The sequence below is a fragment of the Drosophila arizonae genome, chromosome 3, assembly GCF_054131065.1.
Source record: "Drosophila arizonae isolate 15081-1271.41 chromosome 3, UAZ_ARI_1.0, whole genome shotgun sequence".
NCBI lineage: Eukaryota > Metazoa > Arthropoda > Insecta > Diptera > Drosophilidae > Drosophila > Drosophila arizonae.
The window spans coordinates 6,953,458-6,966,850 of record NC_142923.1 but is presented as its reverse complement, the minus strand read 5'-3'; the positions used below and the strand labels follow the sequence as shown (position 1 = coordinate 6,966,850).

Here is a 13,393-nt window from a genome sequence, read left to right as displayed (position 1 = left end):
TTTACTACCAGAACTACACACACACACACACACGCACACATATGCAATCAAGGCACGCACCACACACACAAACATACACAATACGCGACACTCTCAATGACGAAATTCTTTGGACAGCGTTGACAACTCTAGGTTCTAGCTCAAGCTCCTCGGCTTTCAAGTATATATATATATACATATATATATAAATGTATATATATATGTATGTGTATATGCGTGCTTGCCTGCTTTTCCATGTGTGTGTGTGGGAGTGCGAGTGTATGAGTATTCTGCTGCTGCTGCTTCTCTTTATAATTTTTGAGTTGGCATAGAATTTCAATTCTGCACGTGCTTACCGCACATTAGCATACACAAATTTCATTAATTTAATAACCGCACTTCTTTTAGCTGCATTATTTTGCACTCATTTTAAATTTACCTAGCGCACAAAACACAAAAATTCGATTTTTTCCTCGCTGATATTTTCACGCGAATGACCTTACATCACACGCATACAATACACACACACACACTCCTGAAACTGTAGGCATTTATTGCCCGTTCAAGTTTGGTCACACAATTTGCCCTAAAAAATACTGAAATATCAATCAACTCGGTTTAACTATCGTTTACCAGCACTTATGCCGCATATCGATAGCTTTTGATAGTTTCGAATATCCCGTACAAAAAGCCAATCAAAATATTTCAATGTTAGTTAATACATATTTATTTAATATTTTACTTCATTTACATATAATTTAGGAAATACCTAGATATCAATAAAATAAAACATTGGCTTCAAAAGCTGCAAATAATTTTGAATTTTGTTTTACAGCCTGACTTCTTCAAAACTATTGCAAATATTCAATCTTTAAATTATTATCAATAATCTATTTATTCGATTTGAAATAAATAACCGTAATAATCAAGATCGATAGATTTGTGAAACCATGGCATGCGATAGATAGGGGTGTGGTGCGATAACCAACGTCAGTTTCTGTTTGCACGTCACTAGCATAAGTCATCGCGTTGCGGGGTCGTGTGTGTGCGTGCGTCGTGCTGGTGGTTTTGTGTTTCATTAATTTAACATTTAAGTTAAAAGTTATATATTTTGTGTTGCTTTTGTTATTACAAATAATGCGCCCGATTTTCAGCATTGCTCGAGCACACATCAATTCATAAAACGGGTGAGTGCTGGCCAGAGCGCCTCGCAAGAGTGACCCGCCCAAAATGATTGCTCAAATACCTGCGCTGCTGCTTGCGTTGTTATTATGTTGTTGTTGCCCTCACATGGGCGTTGACCAAAAATTGAATAGTTGTGCCTAAGCTCTTCAAATTTTAACAACTATTTTATGCATTAGCTAAGACAAAACTATTTTAAAAATGGCTGCAGCAGTCTTTTTCATTGGAAAAAAAGGTAAAGACAAGCGTCTGCCACCTGCTGCCCAATTGGAAATTTAAGCCACGCTCAAATTTCATAGCCTCTGCTCAAATTTTTGTTTTTGCATATTTGTGTGTACTCAGTTCTTGTACGCACTTCAATTGCACTTTTGCTCTGCCTTACCCCTCGCTTTACACTAATTAATACCACTTTACATTCATATATGTGAGCTGGAATGTGTGTATGTGTATGCATGTGCGCTATGCTTCTCTGCTGCAGTAAAAGGGTGGATTACACTGTCCGTTGCTCTTGCAGCAGCGTTCAACTGAATTATTATAACCGTTTCTCTTCTCTGTTTATTTTCCACATCGGCCAGCGACTTCTGCTGCTTCACTGCGCAGACAGCATACACACACACACACACATGCATACCCTCACACATATGCACATGTCTCACGCATACACTCATACAGGTAACTGACACTATCTTCTGTGTTGCGTGCTTTGTTATTTTGTTCGTTACCGGCAACTGCCTTTCAAATGTTCTTCCCCTCTCTTTTTTTGTTGTATTTTTTGGCCGAGGGTCAAGTGCGGCTTGTTTGCCGGGCACCTAATTATCCTTGCCTCACCTTTTTATGCTTGTTTTTCTATGGTTGCCTTCAGATGTTGTCTTTTTACCTAGGGCAGATATTGTCCTTTATTATTTTGTTTCTTATGCTGGTGGTTGGGGTGTTTTTTCTTTTTAAGATCTTGATAAGCTGCTTTTCCTTTTAATATACGACTCAATTCGTCAATGTCAGAATTTAAGTGGCGTTAAATTTCGCAGTTTTCGAAAGACCTGATAAGCAATAGTATATGTACAGTTTGACACGAAAGTGTTTTCACATGGGGAAAAAAAAGCATTTTTGTTCTTTGACATTAAAAAAAAACTACTAAATGTGATATTTCTATTTTTTTTTAAATTACATTATGTTTTTAAATTTGTTGTCTTACAAAAAAACCTTTAAAAAAATTAAAAAACTTTAAACATAGGCTTAAATAACAATAACAACATAAAAGATATTCAAATTCAACTGACACGAAAATGTTTGCACACATGCCATTCTTTATTTCTTCTTACTGCTAAATTCGTATTTACCGTTGTTTTCGGCGATTTCAATGTGCACAGCTGTGGCTAATGCTATGTTCTGAACAATTTCGTCATATTTTGTAAGAATCGATTCAATCTTCAAAAAATTTAAACAAATTAAGAATGCCAGGGAAGCGATTGTCATTTGACATGATTCAATTGGTTTATTATAACCACTCCATAGGAAAATCAGTGGCGGAGATATCAGAAATGTTTATAATATCGAAGAGGACCATTTACAATATTTTAAGCCGCGCAGAAAACAATGAAACACTGGAGCCAAGACATTCAACTGGACGACCTCGGGCGTTAACAGATAGGGCCGAGCGTATTCTGGCCAGGAAAGTTAATGATAGCCCAACAATTTCGACCAGAACGCTTGCCAGGGAGCTGCAGGAAGAATGTCGTATTGACATATCCCGCGAAAGTGTCCGCAGAGCCCTAAAAAGGAACGAGTTTGCATCCCGAGTTGCGCGGAAAAAACCATTGTTGTCGTCGAATCATGAGAAAAGACGTCTAACATTCGCCAGGTTGCATGTGGGACATGTGGATTCATATTGGGATGAAACCATATTTTGTGACGAGACGAAGATGATGTTGTATTACAACGATGGACCCAGCCGTGTTTGGAGAAAGCCGTTGAAAGCCCTTGAACGGAAAAATATAATTCCCACTATTAAGTTCGGAAAACTTTCAGTGATGGTCTGGGGGTGTATTTCTAGTAAAGGAGTTGGAGAATTGTGCTTTATCGAGAGTACAATGGATGCGAAACAGTATTTGGAGATTTTACGCACGAATCTAGTGTCCAGTGCCCGCAAGTTTGAATTTTTTAGGGATGGTAAACCAACATTTAGGTTTTACCAAGATAATGACCCCAAACACAAAGCTAACATAGTCAGGTGCTGGCTTCTCTACAATTGTGCAAAGGTGTTGGATACTCCTGCACAAAGTCCCGACCTTAATCCCATAGAGAATCTGTGGGCTGATCTCAAAAAAAGGACAGCCAAGCGACGTCCAACAAACAAAAGCGATTTGAAAGCCTGTATATTAGAGGAATGGGAAAAGACACCGGTGGAATATGTGCAAAAACTAATCAATTCCATGAGTAGACGGTTGGAAGCGGTCATTGAAGCCAATGGGGGTCATACTAAATACTAATTTTGATACTTAATATAATTAATAGTGCCTTATTTTGAATACTTTATTTTTGTGCAAACACTTTCGTGTCAGTTGAATTTGAATATCTTTTATGTTGTTATTGTTATTTAAGCCTATGCTAATAGTTTTTTAATTTTTTTAAAGTTATTTTTGTAAGACAACAAATTGAAAAACATAATGTAATTTAAAAAAAATTAGAAATATCACATTTAGTAGTTTTTTTTTAATGTCAAAGAACAAAATTGCTATTTTTTTCCCAAGTGAAAACACTTTCGTGTCAAACTGTATGTATGTATGCAACATTTTAATGAGATTATTCAATATGATGGCAACGCTCTACTGTTGGAAATTGAGCGCAATGGAATTTAGCGATAATCGATGTTAGCGATGACCCTCAGCAGGCTATCAGAATAACACTAAAAACTTGCAAGCAGCGTTGAAACCTTTTAGGAAATAATGATGTATACGCAAATAACGAATAATAGCTAGCTTGAGATCTGTAAAAAGTACATTTATGAATAATAATAATCTAAAAAAGTTTTATGAATAGAAAGTAGAATTATCTCCTAAAAAATACTTCTGAAAAAAATCTTTGTCGATACAAAAATTGTTGATTATCTTGTGTAACAACACAAAGTTCTAGTTCTTCTATTCTCCTTTCATTCATTCTATAGCAAACATAAACTGGGTGGCAGCACTCGTCACCGACAATCAGCGGCTTTTGAACTGGGCAAACTATGTACAATTACTGCGAGAATTCTAAATAATTGATAATGGCATTTGCTTGTTTTCATTTTCTATTTATGTTGAATAGGCTTTTCCATTTGTTTATTGCATTCCCAATAACTAATGCCTAGGGCCTCATGCCAACAAGCACAAATACTAAACTGGGGCATTGCGGAATGTGTCGTAAATTTTGGTAAAGTCTACTTCGAATTTTCTTCGTTTGCCAGGAAAATCGCTTGGCATATATCCCATATCCCATATCAAAGACTAATTGCGCGCCCACTTTGAAATGACATTTAACTTAAAATTTGACATCATTTAAATGTCGCATTTTGGGAGCGTAAATCCCTGTGTGGATGTATCTGTGTGCGTTGTCTAAATCTACGCTGTATGTGTGCCACACATGTGCATATGTATGTATGTGTGTAGTGTAGCATGATTCCTGCCAGTTGGGAATTGCTATAAATAGCTAAGCTCTGCCCTATTTTAATACCCTTCATAGTGCAGCGTGCTAAATGCGTTAAATTTTTTTTTTACATTCTTTTATGTATATCTCTATCATAGATTTGTTCTGGCTAAAAGTAAAAAATAAACGAATTTTAATTTAATATCTAGCTGAATAAATACATATTTATTTAAAAAAAATATATATTTAAAAGAATTTGAATAAGCAGACTAGAATAGAATAAAATAAATAAATAAAATAATAAAATTCATATAAAATAAAGGCTTTGACTACAAGCGTGAACTGCACTGCACCTCCCTTCCTCTCACTCCATCTTTCTCTTCTATCGTACAGTACTCATGTTTCGTTCATGTCCGCTTTTCTGCCTTGTCTAGGTGCTGTTATGTTAGCGGTTGCTGTTTTGGTTCCCTGAACAGCACGCGGAAAAGAACTTTCAGAGCAGACTAAACAAGAGCCTCGAAAAACACGCACAGCGTACAAGATAAAACAGCTCAAGCAGGCAGCTATATATAAAGTATATATATACATATATACATTAGGGACTTGTTAATTGATGCACTTCACTTCGCGCATTGATTGATTGACTTCATCTAATTTGTGTTCTTCCTCTTTTTTTCTAGTCAGTCACTACTTGGAAGAGGATGCAGCGCTTGTGGCACATGCTGCATGCGTTGCTGCTGCTGCAGCTGGTTGCAGCACAAAGCGATGGCAGCTATTACAACCTACAACAACAGCAACAACAACAGCAACAGCAGCAACAACAACCGCTGCTGCCACAGCCGACATCGACATACGATAACAATAATCCATTATATGGAACGAATCCCAATTTGAATCCAAATCCAACTGTATATCGCAATGATGGCAGCTACAATGATTTGGGCAGTCAGGATGACTATAACAAGCGCCTGGGAGGGGGCATCGGTGGCTACGGCGATGACGAGCCCAGTTTGCAGCGCGGCAAGTCGGCCTACAATACGAAGAACATATTTTTGGAGACATTGCATAATCGGGAGCCCACCTACTTTATTGTTGCCTCTCGCATGGTGCGCCCTGGTCTAATTTATCAGGTCTCCGTTTCGATACTTCAAGCGAAATACCCAATCACTGTCCATGCGAGTATCTCGTGTGATGGCGTTCAAGTTAGTGGCGATTCCAAGGATGTCAAGGAGGGTGTGCCCGAAACTTTGCTAATGAGAATACCGCCCACAAGTGTAACGGGAAATTATCGATTACGTGTGGAGGGTTTCTATCAAGATGTCTTTGGAGGCGTAGCTTTCCTGAATGATACGCGACTTGACTTCTCGCAACGCTCGATGACGATCTTTGTGCAGACCGACAAGCCGCTCTATATGCAGGGCGAGACGGTGCGATTCCGTACCATACCGATTACCACAGAACTGAAGGGCTTCGATAATACCATCGATGTCTACATGTTGGATCCCAATGGACACATACTCAAGCGTTGGCTGTCTAGGTAAGTTTTACGTAGTATTGACCTAGACTAAATTGGTATTTGTTGAATGAAGCTTTTAGTATTAAAATATCTAATAGCTGATGAATATCTGCATAATCTTGACTAACTCCCTCATTGTATGTATCTCTCACTCTTGGTAGGCAATCGAATTTGGGCTCCGTTTCGCTGGAGTACAAACTCTCGGATCAGCCCACATTTGGTGAATGGACAATTCGCGTAATTGCCCAGGGTCAGAAGGAGGAGAGTCACTTCACTGTCGAGGAATACTATCAGACACGCTTTGAAGTCAATGTCACAATGCCGGCGTACTTCTTCACTACCGATCCGTATATCTATGGACGGGTCATGGCCAACTTTACCAGCGGTCTGCCCGTGCGCGGTAATCTAACACTGAAGGCCACCATCCGACCCATTGGCTACTTTAGCAACCAAGTGCTTAATGAGAAATTCCGCTTGGGTCGCTCGCCGCTGGAGCAAATGAATTTATATAATGATCGCTGGCGCTATAACAATCCCAATCAAAATCCGAATCAGCAATTTAATGTGCCTGGTCAGCTGCCGCAGGATGGCGTTGATCTGTCGCAGGAGTTGCTCTATCGCAATCAATACGTTGTGGAGCGTAGCTATCAATTCGAGGAGGAGTGGCCATTCTGGGTGCGCAAACCGGAAGTACTGGACAGCTATGATTCGTGGACAAGCAGCTATCGCAATACCTTGCCATTTTTGAGGTACTTCAATGGCACCTTCGACTTCAAATGGCCGCTGCGTGAATTGGAGCTGCTTGTGCCGAATATGGCCAACATGGAGGTGCTCATCACGGCAACAGTGGGCGAGAAATTCTACGATGAGATCATCAGCGGCTATTCCGTGGCGCGCATCTACAATTCCAGTTTACGTGTCGCATTCCTGGGTGAATCGCCGCAGGTCTTCAAGCCGGCAATGCCCTTCACTACCTACCTAGTGGTGGAATATCATGATGGATCACGCATAGATCCCTATTTATTGCGTCAGGGACTGATGGAGGTCAGCGGCTTTGTGGAGAGCCGCAACGGCGGTCGTCGCGATTGGCCCGCTCAGCGCCTGCATATGTCCCAGCAAACGGAAGGCGTCTGGGAGGTGAAGATTGATTTACGCCACGATTTGCAGCTAGACGATCGTCCACAGTCGAGGGACTTCCTCAATGGTGTACAAAATATGCGCCTGCAGGCTGTCTTTATAGATCCGCGAGGTGAACGCATTCAAACTGAGTTATTGCTCGTCGCACACTATTCACCGCGCAATCAACACATCAAGATCACCACTAGCACGGAGCAGCCGGTTGTGGGAGAGTACATCATCTTCCATATACGCACCAACTTCCACTTGGAGGAATTCAACTACCTCATCATGTCCAAGGGTGTTATCCTGATCAATGATCGAGAAACCATTATCGAGGGTATACGCACCATTGCGGTGGTGCTCAGCGCTGAGATGGCTCCAGTGGCAACTTTGGTGGTCTGGAAGATCACCCAGCAGGGTCAAGTGGTGGCCGACTCTCTAACCTTCCCCGTCAACGGAATTTCTCGCAACAATTTCACGGTCTACATTAACAATCGTAAGGCACGTACGGGCGAGAAAGTTGAGGTGGCCATCTTTGGTGAACCGGGCTCCTATGTGGGTCTCTCTGGCATCGATAGCGCCTTCTACACCATGCAGGCGGGCAACGAGCTGACCTATGCAAAAATTATCACCAAAATGTCCAATTTCGATGAGCAAACGAATGGCACTTACAAACGCATTTGGTACTCCCACGAAGGCAATCCCGATGAGCTTGTCTATTTCCCAGCCTCTTCGTTCGGCATCGATGCGAATCGCACGTTCGAGTACAATGGATTGATTGTCTTCACGGACGGTTATGTGCCACGCCGGCAGGAGAGTTGCAATCGCACCTTGGGCTATGGTGAGTGCCTGAGCGGACGTTGCTATCGCCTAGAGAAACATTGCGATGGCCTATTCGACTGCGACGATGGCACGGACGAGATCGGCTGTCGAGTGCAAAATGATACGGAACTCTTGAACTATCGCAAATATCGCTTTAATCGCGTGCTGCGGCACTACGAGAACGTTTGGCTGTGGAAGGATGTGAACATAGGTCCGCATGGTCGTTATATATTTAATGTGGATGTGCCGGATCGTCCCGCCTATTGGATGGTCAGCGCTTTCAGCGTCAGTCCATCCAAGGGCTTTGGCATGCTGAATCGCGCGCTGGAATATGTTGGCGTGCAGCCGTTCTTCATAAATGTGGAGATGCCAACGGTATGTCGCCAGGGCGAACAGGTGGGCATCCGTGTCACGGTCTTCAACTACATGACAACGGCCATTGAGGCGACGGTTGTGCTGCATGGCAGTCCGGATTACAAATTTGTCCATGTGGAAGAGGATGGCATTGTGCGCAGTTATAATCCGAGAACGAGTTTCGGTGAGCATCAGTTCTTCATCTATTTGGATGCTCAGGGCACGACGGTGGTTTATGTGCCGGTGGTGCCGCAGCGACTGGGCGACGTGGATGTCACACTTCACGTGGCGACACTGCTGGGCACGGATACGATTACCCGTACACTGCACGTCGAATCCGACGGCTTGCCGCAATATCGCCATCAATCGGTTCTGCTGGATCTCTCCAATCGCGCCTATGTGCTGGAGTACATGCACGTGAATGTGACCCAGACACCGGAGATACCTTACCAGGTGGATCGGTATTTTGTCTATGGCTCGAATCGGGCGCGAATCTCTGTCGTCGGTGATGTGGTTGGACCCATATTCCCCACAATGCCCGTGAACGCCAGCTCGCTGCTGTATCTGCCAATGGAGTCGGCCGAGCAGAACGCGTTCAGCTTTGCTGCGAATCTCTATACAATTATGTACATGCGTCTGATCAACCAGCGCAACAAGACGCTGGAGAGGAATGCCTTCTATCACATGAACATTGGCTACCAGCGACAATTGAGCTTCATGCGTCCTGACGGCAGCTTCTCGCTGTTCCGCTCCGATTGGAATAATTCGGCATCGTCGGTGTGGTTGACCAGCTACTGTTTGCGCATCTTCCAGGAAGCCTCGTTCTACGAGTGGGAGAACTTCATTTGGATCGATGCCACAATTATTGAGAAGAACATGCGCTGGCTGCTGCAGCATCAGACGCCGGAGGGCGCTTTCTATGAGGTCACCTGGCTGCCGGATCGCAAAATAAATCGTACAAACTTTGCCAGCTACACAAGTCTACGGAATCGTAATATCACCTTGACCTCCCATGTACTGATCACGCTGGCCACCGTCAAGGATCTGTCCGGAACGCTTGGTTCACGTGTGGCTTTAGCTACACAGCGAGCCGTTGCCTGGATTGAACGAAATATGCAATTCCTGAAAGAAACGCCGGAGCCCTATGATGTCGCAATCACGGCGTACGCTTTGCAGCTCTGTAATTCACCGATAGCAGAGCATGTGTTTAGCATATTGCGGCGTCATGCACGTACCATTGGGGACTTTATGTATTGGGGCAATCAGGAGTTGCCACAGCCGCCACGTAAGCTGGAGAATCAAAAGTGGTTCTCATTGCCGCGACTGCCGTATGAATACGATTCGCTGAATATCGAGACGACGGCATACGCATTGTTGGTCTATGTGGCACGTCGCGAATTCTTTGTGGAACCCATTGTGAGATGGTTGAATGCACAGCGTCTGAATGAAGGCGGTTGGGCATCCACGCAGGACACGAGCACAGCCTTGCGTGCCTTGGTCGAGTATACCGTACGTTCACGTATCCGTGATGTGTCCTCGTTGAGTGTGGAGATTGAAGCATCCTCACAGGGCGGCAAGACCCAGGAGTTGCGCATTGATGATACCAATTTGGCCAGGTTGCAGAGCATTGAGGTGGGTTGCACTGATCTAGATAGATAGTTAAAGGAAGTATGATAATAATAATTCTCTATTCAAACAGATACCAGATGCTTGGGGCACTATTAAGGTGCAGGCCAAGGGCGCTGGCTATGCTATACTGCAGATGCACGTTCAATACAATGTGGATATAGCCAAATTCCAAACGAAACCGCCGGTTCCAGCCTTTGGATTACATACGAATGCCATATTCCATGGCAGAAATCAGTCGCACATCTCCTACGTCGCCTGTCAAAAGTAAGTTCAATAATTTAACACGCTCTGAACTGATTTAATAATCTGTGTGTATCATTCCAGCTGGATAAACACCAAGGAATCGGAACGTTCGGGTATGGCTGTGCTGGATGTGGCCATACCCACGGGCTACTGGATACAGCAGCAGAAGCTGGATAGCTATGTACTGAGCAATCGTGTGCGCAATTTGCGACGGGCAAAATACTTGGAACGCAAGATTGTCTTCTATTTTGATTATGTAAGTGTTGAGCTTTTATATATATTTTCATACTTTTATTCTCAAAGGGAAAAGGAGTACATTCGTTCTTAGGTGTTTTACTTTACATTGGCTAAAATCTCATTTATCCAATAATTTATCCATAATTATTTTATTATATCTATAGCTGGATCAGGAGGACATTTGCGTTAACTTTACCGTAGAGCGCTGGTATCCAGTGGCCAATATGTCGCGATACCTGCCCGTGCGCATCTATGACTACTATGCACCAGGTGAGAAATTAGACTCAATATTATAACTATATATATTTAATAACTATACCTTTCTATTACTCCCATACAGAGCGCTTCAACGAGTCCATCTTCGATGCTTTGCCCACATATCTGCTAAATATTTGCGAGGTGTGCGGCAGTTCGCAGTGCCCCTACTGTTCCATCTATAATATGGGCTGGCGTTCGTCGATGTCGCTCTCGCTATTGTTCTTTAGCGTATTTATTTATCTGCTGCGCAGTCGTACGCATCTAGTTCTTCAAGCTCTCCATCTATTCACCTAGAAGAGGCCAATCCATCCATCCATACATCCTTGCAGTCGCCCACCCATGTCTAACAACCAAACACAAGTTATGTTTAGCTTATTAGCTTTGAATTCGAATGAGTGTTGAGTTTTTATAGTTGGATCTATTATTTCTTTTATGTTTTTTTTTTTTTTAATTTTATTCTTTACGAAATTGCATTCCGTCCAGACGTTTATCTTATGTTCAACTGCTAGCAATTTATTATTATTTTGTAATCAACGTTTTAATCGTAATCTCGATATATGTACAAAAGGAAAAAAATATCGCATCCAAATGGACAAATTGTGTTTGTAATTTGACCAATCACAGAATGAAATATCAAATTTTATGTACACAATCCATTAACTTATATATAGTTATATATATAGTAATATTGTAAGCTGTATCAATTGGATCACGAAAAGAATCTCTTTGCCTTATCGACAACCGCTTTAAAAGCCGCTTTAAATGAAAGCTTAAAAGTCAAGTGAAAAAGAAAAACATGTAACAAGAATGTGTCTTTTATATATCACAAATTGCCTTTACTAGATTTTAGAAATCGATAGTTTATATATACAACCTTTATATTTTTGAATACTGCATGCATATCAAGTTTTCTATTTACATATTTAAAATGAACAATTTATTTGTAAAAGCTAATGGATTATGATTAGAGTTGAAAGTGACCGTCCAATACATTTATGTTTGAAATAATGCAACAAAATGAATCTAATTAGTGATTAAGTTTAATACGTATTTGTATTTTTGACAAAAACAGTTTAGATATTGCTCTTGTATATTATATACGAACTATATATATAAAGCCATGTACTCTCAAATCAAGAACTCCGTCCCTCCATTTATGGTAAGAGAAGTGAAATGAAATGAAACTATAAAGTGAAATATTTTTTTGTATTTTACGTTTTCTATGTAACGACAAAATAAATATAACAAATAAAATTAACGAGCATTTTGAATTTGATTGATTAGCGCGGAATATTTACTGGCTATGGAGAGACGAATACAAGATGTAAATAAATTGAACAAAATAAAGTGTGGCCACACTGCCTGCGCACATAGCACCGCAGGCGACAGCAATTAAAATAAGTGTGGTCACATTGGTCTGTGTTTATGTTTATACACAACGCATTTCTATTCTGTATAAATAGTTAAATACCATATATTAAATTGTTCGATAAATGCTACAATTATTAAAAGTAACTTAGGATACATAAATGAATATAGGCTCTACGTTTTGCGAAAACTGAGCAAAATTGGGGATATGGCTTCTAGGCAGTCCATGATATCCTTTCTTGACTTAGCGCCAGTAAACACAATTTTGCCATTGACAAAGATGAGCAGGACAATGCGTGGCTTAACCATGCGGTAAATGAGGCCCGGAAACATTTCCGGCTCATACGAGCTAAATTGGCCATGCACCTGATTTAGGTTCTCCAAACGAATGGGAAAACGCAAATCGACAGTGGCAACAATATTCTGCAGCTTATAATCGACAAATTTAACTGGGAAACCCAATTTCTGTAGAATACGTGCAAATTTCCGGGATCCGATGTTCGCCTCGGTTTCGTTGCGGGCACCTGTGCAAATCACCTTACCGGTGCGAAAGATCAGAGCGGTACAACGAGGTGAATGCATTCGCATAATGACTCCTCTAAAGCGTTTGGGCGTGTATTCCGAGTTGCGAGTGCGCGAATTGATGGTTTTCAAATCTAGCTCACAGTCTACGGAAAAGGTAGCCACGATGTTTCTACAAATAAATAGTTAGCTCATTCCATTAACAGTTATATTGGCAAAGACTTACTGCAATTTAATTTCATGTTGGGCATCTTTGGACTCAGTCAGCACAGCCGGCTGTTGCGGCTGTAATGCATTATGTGGATTAGTAGTATTAGGGACGCCCGTAGCATTCGGTTCTGGCTCTGCAATTTTGAAATGAAATTGCATTTTTTTTTAAATTCAATTCAACAAAGTGAAATGTAGTCGCAAGCAATTCAGCGCTAATCAAAAACACGCGTTGCATTGAACAGTGTTGTCCTATCAATAGAAAGCCGAAAAATTGTCAAATGTCAATTCTGTCATTTTAGACAATAACACAGTATGCGTAGCCTATTTATTTTGTAG

General features: G+C 41.5%; 3 protein-coding genes across 15 annotated transcripts in view; 1 reads left to right on the top strand and 2 right to left on the bottom strand.

The window, feature by feature from the left end:
• Positions 1-572, bottom strand: part of Bsg (immunoglobulin domain-containing protein Bsg) — a 32,791-nt gene extending 32,219 nt beyond the window's left edge. For 3 of the 12 annotated variants that reach the window (XM_089466258.1, XM_089466247.1, XM_089466259.1), the window contains exon 1: positions 419-572. The gene's annotated coding sequence lies outside the window, so the exon portion shown is untranslated. Of the gene's footprint in view, positions 1-224 lie in introns of all 12 variants that reach the window. The other 9 variants (XM_089466260.1, XM_018002533.2, XM_089466252.1 and 6 more) reach the window with 8 other exon arrangements.
• A 389-nt stretch (positions 573-961) lies between these two features.
• Positions 962-12,215, top strand: Mcr (macroglobulin complement-related). 2 transcript variants are annotated; one of them, XM_089466233.1, is made up of 7 exons: positions 962-1,166; positions 5,464-6,316; positions 6,457-10,222; positions 10,290-10,483; positions 10,544-10,718; positions 10,864-10,969; positions 11,040-12,215. In XM_089466233.1, the coding sequence occupies exons 2-7, from the start codon at positions 5,481-5,483 to the stop codon at positions 11,249-11,251; spliced, it is 5,289 nt and encodes a 1,762-aa protein (XP_089322359.1). In that variant the 5' UTR covers positions 962-1,166; positions 5,464-5,480; the 3' UTR covers positions 11,252-12,215. The 2 variants fall into 2 exon arrangements, with proteins under 2 accessions (XP_089322359.1, XP_017858021.1); XM_018002532.2 differs by having other exon boundaries at positions 5,460-6,316.
• Trf (TATA-box binding protein-related factor) lies at positions 11,374-13,342 on the bottom strand. Its single transcript, XM_018002535.2, has 2 exons — positions 13,074-13,342; positions 11,374-13,019 (listed from the first exon to the last, which is right to left on the bottom strand). The coding sequence occupies exons 1-2, from the start codon at positions 13,214-13,216 to the stop codon at positions 12,500-12,502; spliced, it is 663 nt and encodes a 220-aa protein (XP_017858024.1). The 5' UTR covers positions 13,217-13,342; the 3' UTR covers positions 11,374-12,499.
• Between the last annotated feature and the right edge of the window lie 51 nt (positions 13,343-13,393).